At 44.4% G+C, this 18,187-nt stretch overlaps 1 protein-coding gene across 3 annotated transcripts in view; it reads left to right on the top strand.

Moving 5' to 3' along the window:
• Positions 1–18,187, top strand: part of NME7 (NME/NM23 family member 7) — a 194,191-nt gene that overhangs the window by 151,322 nt on the left and 24,682 nt on the right. Inside the window, exons 11-12 of one of the 3 annotated variants that reach the window (XM_019526786.1) lie at positions 1,927–2,034; positions 4,861–5,088. In XM_019526786.1, coding sequence (XP_019382331.1) covers positions 1,927–2,034; positions 4,861–5,052 — 300 coding nt within the window. In that variant the 3' untranslated portion in view covers positions 5,053–5,088. The other 2 variants (XM_019526783.1, XM_019526785.1) reach the window with 2 other exon arrangements.

Below are 18,187 nucleotides of genomic sequence, written 5' to 3'. Positions count from 1 at the left end.
CAGCCTGCCATCGGAGGTGGTTCAAGCACCTACATTGAACACCGTCAAGAGCAAATTGGATGCTTATCTTGCTGGGATCCTATGACCCCAGCTGACTTCCTGCCCTTGGGGTGGGGGGCTGGACTCGATGATCTTCCAAGGTCCCTTCCAGCCCTAATGTCTATGAAATCTACATGTATGTGGTGATGCACCAATCTTGCAATCTAATTTAAGGCAGACAGAACAGAATAGACTGCCTGGAGTCATGAGTTTGATGTTAGGGTGGAATATGTAGTAACCAGGCTAGCAAGGCTTTCTTGTTAGAGAAGTTTGTGTGGGAGGTCTCTGGAGGCAAAACAAAAGGGGTTTCCTGAAGAGCAGACATGAGAGAGGAGAGAGTATGAAGAATAGGAGAGCTAAGATTTAGGCTACAGTAGGACACTATGGGGATTAAAAAGAGAGGGCCAAGCAACTGAAATGGGTGGTGAGGGAAGTAAGAGGAAGCCTCCAGAAGAACTGAAAGAAGAGTGACTTGTCTGCAACAGCAGGAGAGGGAAATGATTTCTGCATAGCATATTGTATGGGCTTGAGGGAAGGAGGACACAAAATATAGAGCTTTGTTTTTCAAATCTAAAGTGATTTGGGCTAAAATACTCACAAAAGTTCTGTAATCACAAAGTTTTTAAAAATGTCTCTTCAACCTTTATTTGAAAGCCACAGACCTTCGGCCCTGCCCCCAGTCTCTCAGCAGCCTAATTGTTATCCCTCTCTGCCAAACTGGGCTCAGCTGACATTTCAAGCAAGGCTTCGCTTAAGTTATGACGCAGGCATTGTTAAGTATCACAGGACTTTTGTTCCTTCAGCACTTTTCCCGACTGCAGTTCTTTAATGATGATTAATATCATGGCTCATTTAACGGTACCTCTTGAGCCTTATTATGAAGCAAAACCTCACTGAGAAACTGCATTGGTATGGAGTGTATCATATTCAAGTACTGTTGTGTCTACCAACAGAACAAAGTAATAGCTACAAAATAAGCAGTGAGGTACGACTGACATGGGCACAGTAACAACAGGAAGCTGAAGCTTTTCATCAGGAAGTATTTTGGGCTGGACATACTCTGGTTGTAGAACAGGTCTTGTTAACCTTTCACATGGATTTGTCCCCAGTTAACTAACTGTGTTAAGTAATTTGCATCACAGGAGCAAGTATAGTTCTGAATCAGGGTGGGGCTTGCTGTGCTCAGTGCAGTTTCTATCCCCAGACCTTACTGTCTTAGTTCAGGATGAGGCAGGGCAGTTGAAATGGAAGGATGGAAAGACAAAGTAACAGTAATAAAAACATTTTTTTTGGAGACTAGTAATGCACATGAGTTGTTGGTCCAGATATTGTTAGAGGACAAATCGGCAGTTCCACTGCTGGCAGTGCTCCACCGGCATCCAGGGAGAAGTGAATCCAAAAAGCATGGGTTTGGGGTTGAATCAAGGCATAGTTTTGACTATATGAAGTTTTAAGGTGAAAATTTGCCTCCATCGGTTGGTAAAGATGTAACATTCCACATGAATGATGCTAAGCATGCATGATGGTGTTTTGTCTCTGCTGGCCAGCACACACAGCAAATGAGAACCTTCTGCTCATTCACAACTTCTTTAGTGCAGGTATTAGGACCCTGTGTATGTAGCATGGACAGTCCTTAGTTCTGTCCCTTTTGACCCATAGTTCTTTCATTACATCATCTTAAGGTTAGACACCTCAGCCTTCAGTTCCACTCCTAACCATGTAAATCTGTGCAGGCCAAGTGAGAAGCTATCTCTTTATTTTGGATTCTGGCATACTGTACATACACCAAGAAATTTAGAATGAATGGTTCACCTGAAAGGCATTTATATTGTACATGACATAGCAAATCCAAATGATTCACAGTGTATCTGTTTATGTACCTGATAGGAAATAGCCCGTCACCTCCGGCCTGGAACTCTGCGTGCTCTTTTTGGTAAAAACAAGATTCAGAATGCTGTCCACTGCACAGATCTACCAGAGGACGGGCTGCTGGAGGTAAGGTTCTGGGAATATGATGGCCTAGGTCATAGCACAGGGTTCTTACCATAGAAAATAAACCTAGCATTTTTGGGGAATATTTAAACCCTGTTGTGTTTGCAGTCATGGTCCGGGAGTCCAGTGCTGAGTGGAATATAAAATAGTGGGTGAGTTGATTAATTCAATTACATGAGCAAGCTAGAGGCAGAATTCCAGTTCATAATAGTGCTTGAGGAACTCCACTGACACAATTGTCTCAAGAGATTATTGAACAATAAAAGGTCTCATTGGCTGGACGTAACCTAAAATAGGGACTCTGTTACCTAGCAGTGTTGCTACATTTATAAATGAACCCTTTCGCGGATGACACATCACTGTTGTGTATCTATGTTATCTACCCGGGCCCACTCCCCCCCACCCTTTGCGTTGGGCCCGCTCCCCCACCGCTGGCGCATTGGCCTGCAGTGTCCCAACCCCGCTCCCTCCCCCCGCCCTGTGCCACTGCTGTCACCTCCACCTCCAAGGAGTGGGGAGGGAGGGGCAAGCCAGCTCTGGTGGCCTCACCCTCCTACCCCGCTCTGCTCCATCACCACCGTTTGCAGGGAGTAGGGCAGGGGGACAAGGACAACTGTGCTGGCCTCCCTGCCATCCTCTGTGTCCCCACAATCATGGCAGCACTTTGCTGCACCGCCACCTCCTGTCCCAACACTGAATTCTCACTGATTGGTTGTTTCAGTTAGTCAGTCAGTGTGCAAATAAAGCATTATGGACAGACAGACAGACAGAAAGATTAAGGCTTTTATAATATTAGAATTAGGCCTGATCTGTACCTGTATCTGTATATTATCTTGGTAATTGTTATCTGTTTTTGACTTCTAGTATTTCATTTAAATTCAATAAAATAAAAAAACTTGAATTGAAGAACATTTATCTCAGACAAAAATACAAGTACCAGCAAAGCACTCTTGTCATGAATACGGTTTATACTTGCAAACCTGATCATGTACTGCATTGGTTCTCAACTTTTTTTGTACCAGGACCCATTTGTAAACATCAGTGGCCAGTCCCCACCCAGTGCCTCTCACTTCTGACCCACTGCTGCCCAGCCCCCCAGTGCAGCTCTGTTGGCCTGCAAGGGAAAAGACGCGGTTTTCCCACGTTTTTCTCCTTTAAAAGAGAATCCATTTTTAAAGGTTGTTAATCCATTTTTAAAGTGTGATTGCTACCCTTTCATATATTTTTGTGGCCCACTTTTGGGTTGTGACCCATAGGTTGAGAAACACTGGTTTAGTGCATAGCCCACTCCTGGTGAAATATGTTGACAAAAGTGTTGTTTTGCTAGTAGAGCTGCACCTACGTTAAGGGATTAGCAAGAACAGCTACATTGCTCAGAAAGTAGTCTGCTGAACAACATAACTCTTTCAGCAAATGTTGACTGGTCTGGGAAGGGGAAGCTGTACCCATATAAGTCACCTTTCTCCTGGAAAATCGTATCCCATCCACATTAGAAGTTTTGGTGCTATATAGCTCTACTGAATAAGGGGGGTTGATTTTTCTGTTAAATGATATAATTCTCAGATCACTTCCAAACAATTCTTTGGTATAGCTTAGGGGTTAGCAACATATGGGCTGTGGGCCAAATCTGGCCTGCAGTACCAGTAACTGTACTGGGGCCAGGCAACAAGGAGCTGTGTCCTTGGTCCACTGCTTCCTCCCTACTATCCAGCTGCAGTGCAGCTCCTCACTGGCTAGAAGCTGCACTTTTGCCACCACCACTTCTCCTATCCCCCCACTCCTGGCTGTAGTTCTGGCACAGCTTCTAGCTGGTGGGGAGCAATGCTGTGTCTGGGAGGCAGGGAGAAGCGGCAGCAGCGAAGACGCAGCTTCCGGCTCCCTGACTGGAAGTTACAGTTGTGCTGCAGGTGGGGAGCTGGGTGAAGCAGCAGACATGGAGCTGGGTGAAGTGTAGACATGGCTTCCAACTGCATGGCGTCATTGCAGATGCAGGAAAGCTTCCCACTACTGACATGTCACCTCCTTGAACCAGAGCTGGGTAGTTCTGGCCCATGGTTTGTTAAGGGTTACCAGCTGGGGGGAGCAGGGGGAAGCCAGGCAGATGCCTGCAGTCTCTGCTGGAGCTGCAGCTGGGGAGCAGAGGGGAGGGGCCAACCCTGCCCAGAGAGCATGCCAGGATGCTGGGGGAGTCTGGTTTAACTTAAGACAGCAAGGGGTCTGGGACAGACGTTACATAAACCGGTTTAACCCAAATCAGTTAAGTCTGATGCTATGTTCAACCAGGTTTATCTCAAACCAGTTTCAGCCATTTTCAGACTGGTTTATGTGCACTGAACATCTGTTCTGTTACAGATTTAAACCAGTTTCTGATCACTTAAACCAGTTTATGTGTAATGTCTATCCCTAGCCTATTAGAAAATGCAGGCTAGATTCACAAATGCACTCTGGCTGCTTTGCATTGTCTGATGATTCATGGGGGCTGTAAACCTAGCTTAACTGACTTGTTCCATGAGGTTTATAGGTGATACAAAGTGGCACAAAGCATTTAGACTGGGACTCTAGCCTTAACTTGGGCTTTGAAGAGGTGGTTTGGTCCCAGGGCCTTGACTGCATGAATTCAAATTCAGTTTTCTGAGATCCTCACTCCCACAGCTGATTCACAGACTAAGCATAGTATCCCATTATACTGAATTATGGTCTTAAGCATGTGATTTGCATTCCATTAACATCCATGCCTGTTACACTGCCATTCTGTTTCCTTTATCACTTTTATCATTGGCAATTTGTACTCATAACATGACTCTGGATCCATCAATTGTTCTCACTCAGCAATCTGAGCTTGAACCCGCAATAATGAGGAGCATCAATCAACACTGCTTTATTAATGAAGTGAAGCAGGGAATGTGTCTTTCTGATTGCTTGGCAAACGAGTATTATCATGGAAATGACAGGAGCCTTTCCTCTTGCTGGAATGCATGCACTTCTTTTAATCTCTGTTTTGTAACTCATGCAATTGACTGAAGACTCAGCTAACCAAAATAAAAAAAATAACTTGTGGATGCTTTTAGATTCTGGTATGTGCAAGAGCTTATCATGCTTGATGAAATAGCCACAAGATAATATGCACTTGGTTGATCCTTGGGAAAGACTCCATGAAAAGGATTACAGAGGAAAAGATGGACAGGTTCAGACAAGTTTTTTTGTAGAAAATTCCTAAAGTCTCCTAGAGTAGCACAAGCCAACACCATGCAGAAGTACCTGGAAGCAGCATACTATATTAGCATGGCCCCATGACCAAGCTAAAAAACCCTGCATTGCCAGGTTCCTGCAGTCCTTGGTGTGCCAGGGGGTGAATTTGAGCCACGTGACACTGCTCCAACAGTCATCAGGTCCAGACTTGATAGCATATATGTTATTCATTGCACATCTCAGGTTGCCTCTGACCCAAGGGCAGCCTTGTTCAGTGGCTAATCTTTACATCTCAGTTACCCCTACATTGCTCAGTGCAATCCCATTTATAAGTAACCTGTTTGCATTTTACAAGCTACTTTCTATCACTTTCTCCCCCTCCCCCTCACCCCTGAACTACCTTCTCACACCTATTGTCTCCCATTCCCTTTGAACCTCACTGCCATGCATTTGTATTTTCACAGATTTGCATTTTGCATATTGGCTTCTGCTCTACCCAGGAGAGCACAGTGGGCCCCTATAGTGGGGAATCTGCTCCGAGGTGCTGGAAATCCAGTGTATTGGAGCAGTCTTGATTAATCCAGTCTGCTGGAGCACAAAAACTGATGCCCTCTGGCAGCCTTCAGCATCACATGTATCAGCATCCCCGTACGTTCCTGCTGAAAAAATGGCAGCAGGGTGCTTTGAAATAAAACACATTTGAGCTTTAATTCAAAGTACCCTGCTGCCGTTTTTTCAGCTCAGGAGTGCCAATACATATGACGCATGGGTGCTTTTAATTAGCGCAGCTCGTTAATTAAAATACCTGGTGCCATGTCCCATAGCACAAGTAAAAATTCCCACATACACCAACATATTCACCTTATGCCTGAAGAAGGGTGTTTGTGCCTGAAAGCTTGCAAAGAACAATTTTTCCAAGTATTTAGTTGGTCTAATAGAAAATATCACATCTACACAAAGAACCTTGTATGCCTGTATCCCAATTATAATGCAGATGTGCTATAGTTCACTCCTGTTAGGGTGAATTTAGCCCAACATGCTTGTAGAAGGAGATCCTTAATCAATTTGTGCCTGTTGATTGGGGAAGGGGACTATTAGACTTATTGCAATAAAACCATGAGGTTCCAATCATGGCTAAGGCCCCTATTGCACTAGGTGCTGGACATGCACATAGCAAGAGACAGCTCTGTTCCAAGGATCTTATACTTTAAATGGATAAGATGGCCACAGGAAGACGGTCACCTCTGTTTTGAAGATGGAAAGGGTGGTTTAATTCCTAAATTGCTTGTGTTGGTTTGTGACCAAAATGAGATGGAAAAAGGGACATATGGTTACCTTCCTACCTTTTCCATGGACTACAGGTGACTAGTTGACCAGCATATACGGAGCTGAAGAAAAGGGAGAGTATGCAAGACAGAGGGAGAATGAACTTTTCCAGGAGGTTATTGGTGTTTTCCATAGGATCTGTTTAAGTATTCTTATTTCTACCAGCTGGTTATTAAGATTTCAGGAGGGATTGCCATATGCTGTAGTTTAATATTTACCTGAAATGGATATGAATGAAGAGTGGTGTTTGGAGCAATTACTTTTAGGCTTGACCAGAGATGGAACAAAATACTTTGACTTCTTTAAAAAAAAACCAAAAAACCCAAAGAGACCAAAATGAGTTCCTGAGGGCCAGGCCACATGCTCATTGAAGTCAATAGCAAACTTTTAATTGATCTTGATGGTGCAGAACCCTGAATTAGTTCAGGGCTACAGGGAAAGAGAAGACTCTGGCTTTCTTTCCACAAATAGTGTCCCAAAGGGACTGGTAGGACTGGTGGGATCCACTCTAGGAACTTAAGTGGGTGACTTTATTATTTTAGAATAGTTTTTAATTGAATTTAGTTAGTTCTATGCAGTAAATTGTCATTGCCACCTGATGGTGCTCTGTTGGTGGGACTAGAAAAACTAGGAAGCAGCTTTTAAAGAAAAAAATCAATTAATTGGCACTCACTCCCTGTAGTCTGACTCTGAACTCTTGGCATTGTGCAGCAAACTACCTGTTTTAGCCAACTGCTAATTACATCCAGCGTTATTCATTAACTCTGACTGACCAGTGTCAGAAGTGGGGAGGTGCATTTAACCTGAAATATCATTGACTATGATGAGTATCAGCATATTTCCATTCCTAAATGTATGATTTCTTCTTTATTTGTGGTATAATGTGGGGGGAGCCTACTGGAGATGCCCTTCCCTTTTGCTGAACCAGGCCTTTCATTATTTTTTAAATCCATACATATGTATGTATGTATGTATGTATCTATGTGTAAACATATACTAATGAATGTCAGTGTGCAGCAAGGAGTGGCCAAAAGGACTGATTTAGAAAAAAAATGTTAGTCGTAGTTTTGTTCTCACTTGCTCTTGGAAGTCAAGGGGTGGACAGACATGGAACTGAGAGAGATGAAACACTTATGGGACGATGTGCTAACCTGGGATGTTTTCACTGGTAAAAGCTAAAAATAATCCTTTGTTTTCCCCACAAGAATGTTGTAAGATTTGATTCTAATGTACTTAGTGAACTCCCAACCAATATTCTGCTGAATGCCTTACCCAGACAGAGAGCCTGGTTTACTTAAGGCTCTGAAATAGCAGAAGAGTGCCAAAAAAGACACTTACTGAAACTGCACAGCTGGTGAAACCTATGTGGTTGAAAGTGTAGTAGATAGGGCTGGCCAGAAACAAGAATTTTGTTTCATGAGGAGTTTTGAGATTTGAAATCTTTTTTTGAAAGTAAGAATTAGCAAACCTTTTTATAGGGGTGGGAAGACCCATGAAGAAGAAACCCAAAGATAATAACCAACATTTCAGGAAAAAAACCACTCCTGTAGGGTGTATGACATACTTTGGGAGCAGGGACTTGAACTCGGGTTTTCCATATCCCATGTGAGCGGGCCACAGAGTCTCTTCCCTGTGGGAGATGTTCCATTCTATATAAATAATTAAGTATTAATTAGGCCAGCGAGAGAGTGGAAGAAAGAGACTGACTTCGTTGTCCAGTGGTTAAGGGACTCACCCAAGTTTATGCTCTAAATCAAGTAAATAGTGGACCTTCAGCATCTCAAATACCAAATGAGCACCTTACCCCCCAGGGTGTCAGTCAGTCTGGAGTAGATCTCTGTTACTTTTGTGCACCCGGAATTCTGCCCTGGACCTGAGAACCTTTCCTAATTGTTCTCTTGGAGCAAGTAAGTTACCACTGATATTTTACTTTTGCTGAATCTACCCTTCTGAAAGTTCAAGGGGGAATTAGGATCAAGTTTGGTTTTAGCGGAGGAGTTTGGATCCTGGTTTAGACTCAGCAGTGAAGCGTAAGTGCATGGTTTGAGAGCATCCACACTCATGGCCCGGCTTGGAGGCCTCCTCTCCCATAACGTATGCTGTTAAAGTCTTCGGAAGTCCCTATATTCCATTCTGAGAAATATTCAAGTACACTCAGGACCAGACTTATAAAGGTATTTGGCTGCCCAAAGCAGCAAATAGGGGGTTTCCATAAGTGCCCTGACCCTTCGTTGCTGATGATTTCCATGGGAGATAGGCACATAGACATTTCCTAGTGGGATTTTCAGAAGTGACTAGGTGCTACTCTCCCATTTTAATCAGTGACAGGTGGCTGTCTGGGTACTTTTAAAATTTCACAGGCTTTGCCCATCTGTTTCTTTAGATCACCTCAGTACTTTTAAAACTCTGCCCTTGGAGCCTCAAGACATCACTAGTGAGTCTGCCATGGCAAACTAAACAAACAATGCACCGTGCATGCACTTGCCATCCAAAAAATAGTGGCATTTTCTATCCTGATCTTGCAAGGTGCTGTGTGTCATTGGCTCATGTGGATTTAGGTAAGAGTAGGTAGGGATGCTTGATTGGGCACTTAATTAGCAGATGATGTAGCCATTGCCCAATAGTCTATGAAGTATTTTTGTGTAACTCATAGAAAACTATACTCGCCATCTTCCATGACAGTAAAGGTCAAATTAAGTTTTTCCTACCACCAGTCCTTGATAATTCAAATCTTTTGTAGCAGCAAGTCCATAAAAAATCCTAATGTATGAATGGTTGTGATACTAGTACTATTCAATACCTAACTGTTCCCAAAGCTGTTAACAAAATATATGTTATAACTTGTAAAAGCAAGTTAAAGGGTGGGTAAAACTTCCCAGAGGAAGGTGGTTCCATTTCCAGAGGACAATACATAGGATCTTAACTAACTGAACACCTTGAGATGTATCTGCAGAAGCTTATTTGAATTATCAGTCAAGGAAATTCAGCAGACCAGTTTGGTACATGTTACTACTTTGTGAACAGTTTTACAAGGGGCTGTGGGCCTCTCAGTCTCTGAATCATGTTTATGCAAATTTGAATCTGGTGTTCTCTGCAATTCCATTTTGTTAGGGTCAAGGTTCCTGTGCTAAGACATCTGGATGGCTTCATTCCCTTGGGATTTGTCTGCATTAGGAAAGTTAACAGCCACCGTATAGATGCTGTCAGCAGTGGTTCTAAGATATCACTTGACAATTCATTCTGATACATGAGTAAAAATATCTCTACCCTGTTTCAGACACCGTTCACACAGTTTTTTCCACTGGCACTGATGCTTATAGCTACTCATTTTGCTAGTGCAGATATGTGAATGTGGTTCTGGTGGGAGTATGCTCAGAAGTTGCCTGAGTACATGCCATTACTGATTAAGGAACAGTAGAATTAGATCTCCTGTTGAAGCAGGAAGAGGAGGGTGAAACCTGTGACATGTCACAACCAGGGCATAGTAAAAGAGAAGATAACCTGATCCACCATGGGGTTTCAGTCACTTCAGAGTGCTGTCAGCATGAAAGAGCGCCTTTTGCACAGAATGGGAGACCCGACAGTTTAATACCATGGTCCATGATCCTGCAGTTAAAGGACTGGCAGGATAATTTGAAGCAGTCCCATTAGTTGCTTTGTAAGTATTTTTGTAAGAGCATCAGCTGAACAGGATATATAGCCTGTGCATCTGGTCTGCAGTCAGGAGGTGTTATTGCACAGGATGTAGATATGCCAGCACTAGCTCTAACCTAGCTAACTTGGGCTCCAATAGTAGCAAAGTCATGACAGCATGTATGTGCTTGGTAGCTGATAGAGCTGTGTGAAATTTCGCCAGCTGTTTCGTTTGGATGCTGTTTTGACTTGTTTCAAGCTCAAAACAGCAACGTCGAAATGAGACGAGGGCAGTCTAAACATTTCGAAAGTTTTGAAGCTGAAGCTGGGCTTGCCTGCAGGGAAACAGAAAGTAAGGAGAGGGAGGGGGAAGAGGGGGGAAGAATTGTGTTACTATACCTTAACTTTTCTAGATGGTCCCTCTCCATAGGAGCTGCTGCAATTTTGGGGGCAAATTTGTTGCAGCAGTTTCTAAACGAAACACAGGCTTTTTTCTCCTACAGACACTTCACCTTTTTTTTTCATTTTGATGTTTTGCTTAAGTCATCACCCTTTTTACAGGACATTGCTGAATACCATTACCATTTGCATTAGAGGAATGTTGGTAGTGTAGTCTCCTTGAGTGCCAACTTGAAATCTCCCTTGGATTCTTCTCTTTCGGCCTGAATCTGTTGCGTGAGGATGCAGGGGCTCAGTCAAATGATCCATATTCCACCTCAAAGGAAGCTGATTTTAGAGGTGGACAAGTGAACTCTGTGCGTACTTAGTGTAACCATTTGGGATGAAAGGCAACATGCAAATAGAAGTAATTATGAGTGGCAGGACTCTGCTCCTTTTGTTCAAAGATACACATATTAAATTAATCTCTTTGGTGCTTCAAAACTGCACTATGACCAATTTAATAAAGTACGTAAATGAATAACTCTGGCAAGCACAAATGTGCTTAGCGTGAAATTTGCATGTCACATAATGGACAAAGGTCTCCTGCGTTGCTTGTAACTTATTAACGTGTCTGGTATTATGTAACTGGGCCTTAACAGCTGAGAATTCTTTCTTACTATTCACAATGCTATATCATTTGTAAAACATTACACAGCGGAAGCACATAACGTGGCAATGAACCTTTCAGCAAGGACGTTTCATCAGCACAGCATTTCCTCTCATGGGGCTTTAAATTATTAATAAAGAATCCATTGTTTTGATCATTTGGCAATTTTTTTCAGTGAAGCCTTTTATCAGGGGCCCATACTGAGCTGCCTAATCCTGGGTAAGATGCTTTTAATCATCTCAACTGAGAAAGGAAAAAAAAGTGGCAGGGGGGTTGAACTCTTCATAAAGAATAGGTATTTTGAAATGATGGTCAGGTGCAAATTTCAGCATATCTTGATGCCAGCTCATTTGTAGGGAGATTTGTGCAATGATTGTGCTTGTGCTTTAAGTCTTCTAAGATGTTGAAACTGTGGATTCTATCCAGGAAGCAGGTTAGTAAGAATCTGGAACACAGGGAAATCTTTGCATTGAATTCAGTAGTGTTTATGCAAATCAAAGATTGATCACTAGCGCTGGAACTTTGTCTCAAAACATTTCCGGATGCTGGGTACACAGTATAAAGAATGAAGTTGGCTTTCTGTGCTGACCTGTAGAAAATAAAAAAAACCCAGGCCTAATAGAAAGACTTAGCGTTTCTTTTAGTCCTGTTTTGATGAATTACCCTTCATAAAGCCTTGGATCTTACTCATTCATTGGCTGCCTGCTCTTGAAAAGGGTTGGTTAAATGTTCCAGACTGACCCAGCAAACTGTGCTGGAACTGGATCACAAACAGTGAGGCTAATATGGTTTCACTATCAGGCAAGGAGGGGTCCACATGCCTCCTGTTTTCCAAAGATGAGGCATTTCTGTGCATTTGGAGGAATTTGGTAGTTTGAAAGTAGGTCAGTTAAGGAGTCCAGCAAGTTTTCCCTCATCTCAAAGATCATCTACATAAGAAACAAGGCTGGGCTTTGTGACATACCCCTGCCCACACAAGGACCAGGCTGAGCAAGATAATTTGGTGGATGTGTGACTCAATAGCCTGCATGTAAAGGCAGCAGTAGGAAAGTGCAGGTCAAACGATTGCATTTAGGCACAACCAGGTCAGGGGCCCCTTTTCGCATTATGGTTAAATATTAATTTGATTATCTGGTAAAGAGGAGGGTCCCAAAGCTGAACCTTTGAATGGGGCCCCAGCCTACTACTGGGCTTCCTTCTTAAAAATCCATCCAAATTCTCCTCTCGCCTTGCCTCTTCTCCATTCGAGTGTAAGGCCAGGCCTATGCCACTTTATGGTCAAGCCCAAAGCTGCCACTGAGAGGAATAAGCTCTGCCAACTTCCTACCGTTCCATCGTATGCTCCCAAACCTGACAATTAGACAGTATACCTAGCTTATGTCCTGGGCATGTGTCCTGGGACTGCTCTGAGGCTCTCTGCCATGGTGGTGCTGGGTTGCACTCAGGACCACTTTACCATCTGTGCTGCCTACTTGTTCAGCTCAGGCATACATGGAGCAGGAGCATACAAATGGGGTTAATGTCCTCTGCTTTGGGCTCATGAGGGAGGCAGACTAGTCCTGTAGTCACCACCAGGCAGGGGGTGGCAACTGTTCATCAGTGCTTAGCTGCACTGTGCTGTTGATTAAGCCAAGAAGTGGAAAGAAATATTTTAAGTGCAGGGTGGCCAAATGTATCGAACCAAATAAATGAAGCAATAAACCCCAGATTCTCTGAGAGTCTCATGCTCAGGGAGTCTGGAATTAGAATACCTTTCTGTGCTCAGAGAAGTGCCCCCTCCCTGTGGTGTATGCAGCTGTGTGAGCATCAGGCTGTTACTCTTCAGCTTTGCAGATCACCACTTCTCCCTCCCCTGAGAGCTGAGTTAGGCAAAAATTACATAGAGCTGCAATATCTAGAGCCTCCTTCTTCTGCCATTGCTCCAACTCATTTGGCTGTAGTGAAAGTCCTGCTTATTTACAGTGGTGTGAGCGGAGAGTCAGGTTGATAATAAAACTCTGTTAATGTGCAGTACAGGTTGCTGACTTATTTCCAATGAGCATGAACGCTACCCATTCAAGGAATCCCGAGGAAACATTCCCTCAAGCCTTCCTCTGCAATGCACAGTATTTTAGTAGTACCCTCTTTGCCAGTGATGCACAATGATATGAATAGCACCCAGGAGCCCCAGCCACAGGACAAGGACCCCATTGCGCTAGGTGCTGTACAGATGCATAAGAAAATGAAGAGGAGCTTCCAACATAAGTAATGCACAGGAACCTTGGATGAAATCCTGACCCCACCAGAGGCAAAAGGAGCTTCCCCAGCCCCTTCAGTAGTGACACGATTTTACTCCTTAGCTCCACCTAGGCGTACATTAACAGACATATAGATAGAGAGTAAGATTGATGCATTGTTACAAATCAAAGTAATGATGATTTCCATTATGAACAAAGTTTGTTGAGCCATTATTTCGAGAGGCTGCCCTTGACCTGAGTGCTTTGGGGCAAGTTTCTCCTCCTCGCCATGCCTCAGATTCCTCATTGACTGTGGTAAATGGTGATTGTGATGCTGACCTATCCCATGGGCAGTGGGGAGTGGGGTGCAGATTTGGGCTTCCTTGCATTCTCTGAGCAGACAGTGCAAAAGTCTTGTGCTGTGGTGGCTTGTGATAGCAAAGCAAAGTAATGTCCCTGAAGGCATGTTCTCATTTCCTCACCTGCAGTGGCCCATTGTAGCTCATAGCATGCACTCCTGTGGAGCTTTTGGATGGGTGTGAAAATTTACACACCACCCCTGATGCACTGCATCAGGAGATGTTATACTGTGCATCGCCTGGGTCATTGGGTCTCTCGCTCTCTCTTGGGTCTCTCACTCCAGGTGCCTCTGACCCCTAATGGGCATGAACATGCCTTGTTGTCCTTTACTTCTTCCTTGTTTGCCTGCCAGAGTGAACAGTAAGAAAACTCCTACCCCGCCAATGCCGGGACTTTGTGTGGCCCAGATACTCCTGCTCTGCCTTTCCCCTCCTCCCCTGCAATGCTCTCCTGTGAGCTTGTTGGACAAGCACACACAGTTGGACATGCAGAAGGCTTCTGGGCCTTGTGTTTTTCGTACCTTAAGAGAATCTGCATCTTGTGGTTTTTCCAAAGGCCCCACATCCAAAACTGCATTTGGAGTTAGTGGCACTTGCATTGCATTGCTAGTCATTATCACAAGAGGCTGCCAGATCTAACTGTCTTTGAAACATAAGAATTCATCTATTTTGAATTGCTCTATTTTTTCTATAGCTGAAAAATTAATGAAGAGTAAGGGCTTGCATTTTCCAAGGAATTCCTCAATTCTGATGAGAGGCGCCTTGAGTCTTAAAAAGGTTGAGAATCACTGCATTAAGCCTATGACTACTCTTCACTGAAATTGAGTAGGGGAATGAAGTCACAACACTTACTCAGGAGTACTTACTCAGGTTACCTCAAGTTAAAGTTAATACAGTTTTTTTTCACAGGGTAGCTGTGTTCTGGAAAAAAAAGACTTACTTTGTAGTAAGTACATTGGTAGCAAGAGGAGGGTCAGGGAAAGTGTGGCTCCCTTACTGAATAGGTGAGGCAATCTAGTGACAAAGGATGCAGAAAGGGCTGAAGTGCTCAATGCCGTCTTCACCTCAGTCTTCACAGGCAAGCTCAGCTCCAAGACTACTGCACCAGGCAGCACAGTTTGGGGAGGTGGTGAGCAACCAACAGTGGCAAAAGAACAGGTTAGGGATTACAGTAAAAGCTCTGTTATCTGGCATCCCTCAGGAACGGGGGATGCCAGATAACAAAATATGCTGGTTAATTGAGTGGCCCAGGCCGCTGCGTCTGGGGCGTCCCACCGCCCATTCCGTAGCACCGCTGACCCTCCCGCTGCATCACTGCCAGGGAAGTGGGCCCCACACAGCCTGTTATGCCTCCAGGCCATGGGGGCTCAGCAGCACAGGCTGCTTTGCCCCAGCCCATGGGGGCTCGGAGAAACCAGAAGTGCCATGGTAGGCACTTCTGGTTTCACTTTATCTTACAAGCTGGCATGCTCGTTAATTAAGCATGCCAGCTTGTAAGATGCCGGTTAACAGAACTTTTACTGTATTTAGAAAAGCTGGACATATACAAGTTCATGGGGTCAGACGGGACACAGCCGAGGGTGCTGAGAGAGTTGGCTGATGAGATTGCAGAGCCATTGGCCATCATCTTTGAAAACTCATGTCAATTGGGAGAGGTCCCGGATGATTGGAAAAGGGCAACCGTAGTACCCATATCTAAGAAAGGGAAAAAGGAGGATCCAGGGAACTTCAGATCAGTCAGTCTCACCTCAGTCCCTGGAAATATCATGGAGCAGGTCCTCAAGGAATCTATTTCTAAGGACTCGGAGGATAAAAAGGTGATTAGGAACAGTCAGCATGGATTCACGAGGGGCAAGTCATGCCTGACCAACCTGATTGCCTTCTTTGATGAGGTGACTGGCTTTGTGGATGCAGGGAGACCAGTGGATGTGTTGTACTTTGATTTTAGCAAGGCTTTTGATATGGTCTCCCGCAACATTCTCGCAGGCAAGCTGAGGAAGTATGGGCTGGATGAATAGACTGTTGTGGGGGTTGAAAACTGACTGGAGTATCAGGCTCAGAGAATATTAATGAATGGCTCGATGTCCAGTTGGCAACTGGTATCAAGTGGAGTGCCCCAGGGGTCGGTCCTGGGGCCAGTTTTGTTCAATATCATCATCCACGACCTGAAAGATGACACAGAGTGCACCCTCAGCAAGTTTGCAGATGACACCAAGCTGGGGGGAGTAGTAGATGAATGGCCTAGACAAACTGGAGGATTGGGCCAAAAGAAATCTCATGAGGCTCATCAAGGACAAGTGCAAAGTCCTGCACTTAGGAGGGAATAATCCCATGCACCAGTACAGGCTGGGGGCTGACTGGCTGGGCAGCAGCTCTGCAGAAAAGGACCTGGGGGTTATAGTGGACAGTAAGCTGAATATGAGCCAGCAGTGTGCCCTTGTTGTTAAGGCTAATGGCATAGTGGGCTGCATTGGTAGGAGAGTTGCCAGTAGGGGCAGGGAAGTGATTATTCCCCTCTATTCACCACTGGTGAGGCCACATCTGGAGTACTATATCCAGTTTTGGGCCCCCCACTACAGAAGAAATGTGGACAAATTGGAGAGGGTCCAGCAGAGGGCAAAACAAATGTTGAAGGAGCTAGGCCACATGATTTATGACAAAAGACTGAGGGAGTTGGGCTTAGTAGTCTAGAGGAGAGGAGACTAAGAGGGGATTTAATAGTAGACTTCAACTACCTGAAGGGGGGTTCAAAAGAGGATGGAGCTAGACTGTTCTCAGTGGTGGCAGATGATGGAACAAGAAGCAATGGTCTCAAGTTGCAGCAAGGGAAGTTTAGGTTGGATATTAGGAAGAATTGTCTTACTAGGAGAGTAGTAAAACACTGGAACAGAGACATTGTGGAAGCTCCATCCTTGGAGGTTTTTAAGATCCAGCTAGACAAAGCCTTGGCTGGGATGATCTAGTTGGGACTGGGCCTGCTCTGAGCAGGGGGTTGGACTATATGACCTCCTGAGGTCCCTTCCAATCTTCATTTTCTGTGATTCTAAGGCTGTGTGGTATGTTCACACCCTAGGACCCAGACTTCATCTTTTTAGATCTATAGTTCTATGGCAATTTTTCTTTGTGTTTAATAATTTTCCCTGGCCCACTTTGGACCCTTTTAATTTCACCTGTATGTTTTGAAACAGATGGATCCGAACTGAGCATTGTATTTGAAAAGAGCCCGTGCTCTCAGAGCATGCCATAGCATTGCTACATGTTAAGTGCTGTTCTTTCTCCTTTGATTAATATGGTCTCCATTGTGTTCATTATATCCTGACCATGCATTGAGCAGTTAATTGAAAGCCTGTTGGTGCATGTGAATAGTACAAATTGTTCCTGCCTTTCCATCCTATGCAGTTCTATTTCTTATGGGTCCCTTGGTACTTTGGTAAGAGGGGAAGGGCATCACCTGGTTGTCCTGACCATAATCCCATCTGGATATCTGAAATGGGTCTGCATTTTAATCTGGGATAGTTTCTCCTCACTTCCTGTTGGCTGTGGGTTACTGCTACAAACTGTTAAATAGTTGCTTTGTTTCACCCCAGAAGTGGCTTCATGTCAGTAGGATGAGCTCCTTGTTCGCATTTTGGTTTGTATTTATAATATCCTTTTGACTGAAAGGCACTGTGCAGATGCAGGGTGAGTTTTGTTTTAAGTGCTTCAAGCTAGGATGCTGCTGTAGCACTATGCTAAGTCAAGAGCAGCTGCAGCAGAACTCTTGCTCAGCCATCAAAAAGTGGAGCCAGATTTGTGCTGCCATATAGAACAGGTCTAATGGGCAACGCAGTATTTCAGTTCTCAGCTGTGGTTTGAAATTGAGTTAGCCCTGAAGAATGCTGAGGCCTAAGTGTCATAGATTGGCTAAAGTCACTTGGCTCATTTCCCTGGGGGTTTAGGTCACTGAATCAGAAGGGAGTGGCATCAAAATACTCTCAGTGAGATGGCGTGGGTGAATTGCATGCTGGCTCCCTTCATGTGGAGGACCAGCTGGCTGTTGATTAATAGAGGATTGAGGAGCCTTCCGTTTCTTGGCTGATGATTTTAATTAAGCAACAGGTGAGGAACAGTAGAAAATTGCCCCCACCCTTTTGGAAACCAGGGTAATGGTCACAGCCCATTCCCAAAGGGGAATTGTTTACCTTCCCTAACACCTTCCCCAGATGTGGGGGGATGTGGGCACAATAGAGGGGAGCAACAGGCTACAGTTGGACCTAGATAGGTTACAAGGATGGGCGGAGGAGAACAGGATGGGGTTTAACACGGACAAGTGTAAGGTGATGCACCTGGGGAGGAACAATAGGCACCACACATACAGGCTGGGGAACTCCCCTCTTGTCAGCACG

Source organism: Gavialis gangeticus, unplaced genomic scaffold (assembly GCF_001723915.1).
Source record: "Gavialis gangeticus isolate Ggan-Ray unplaced genomic scaffold, GavGan_comp1, whole genome shotgun sequence".
NCBI classification, from domain to species: Eukaryota; Metazoa; Chordata; order Crocodylia; family Gavialidae; genus Gavialis; species Gavialis gangeticus.
Note: the sequence above shows the minus strand (reverse complement) of the source record. Positions and strands in the feature narration are given on the sequence as shown.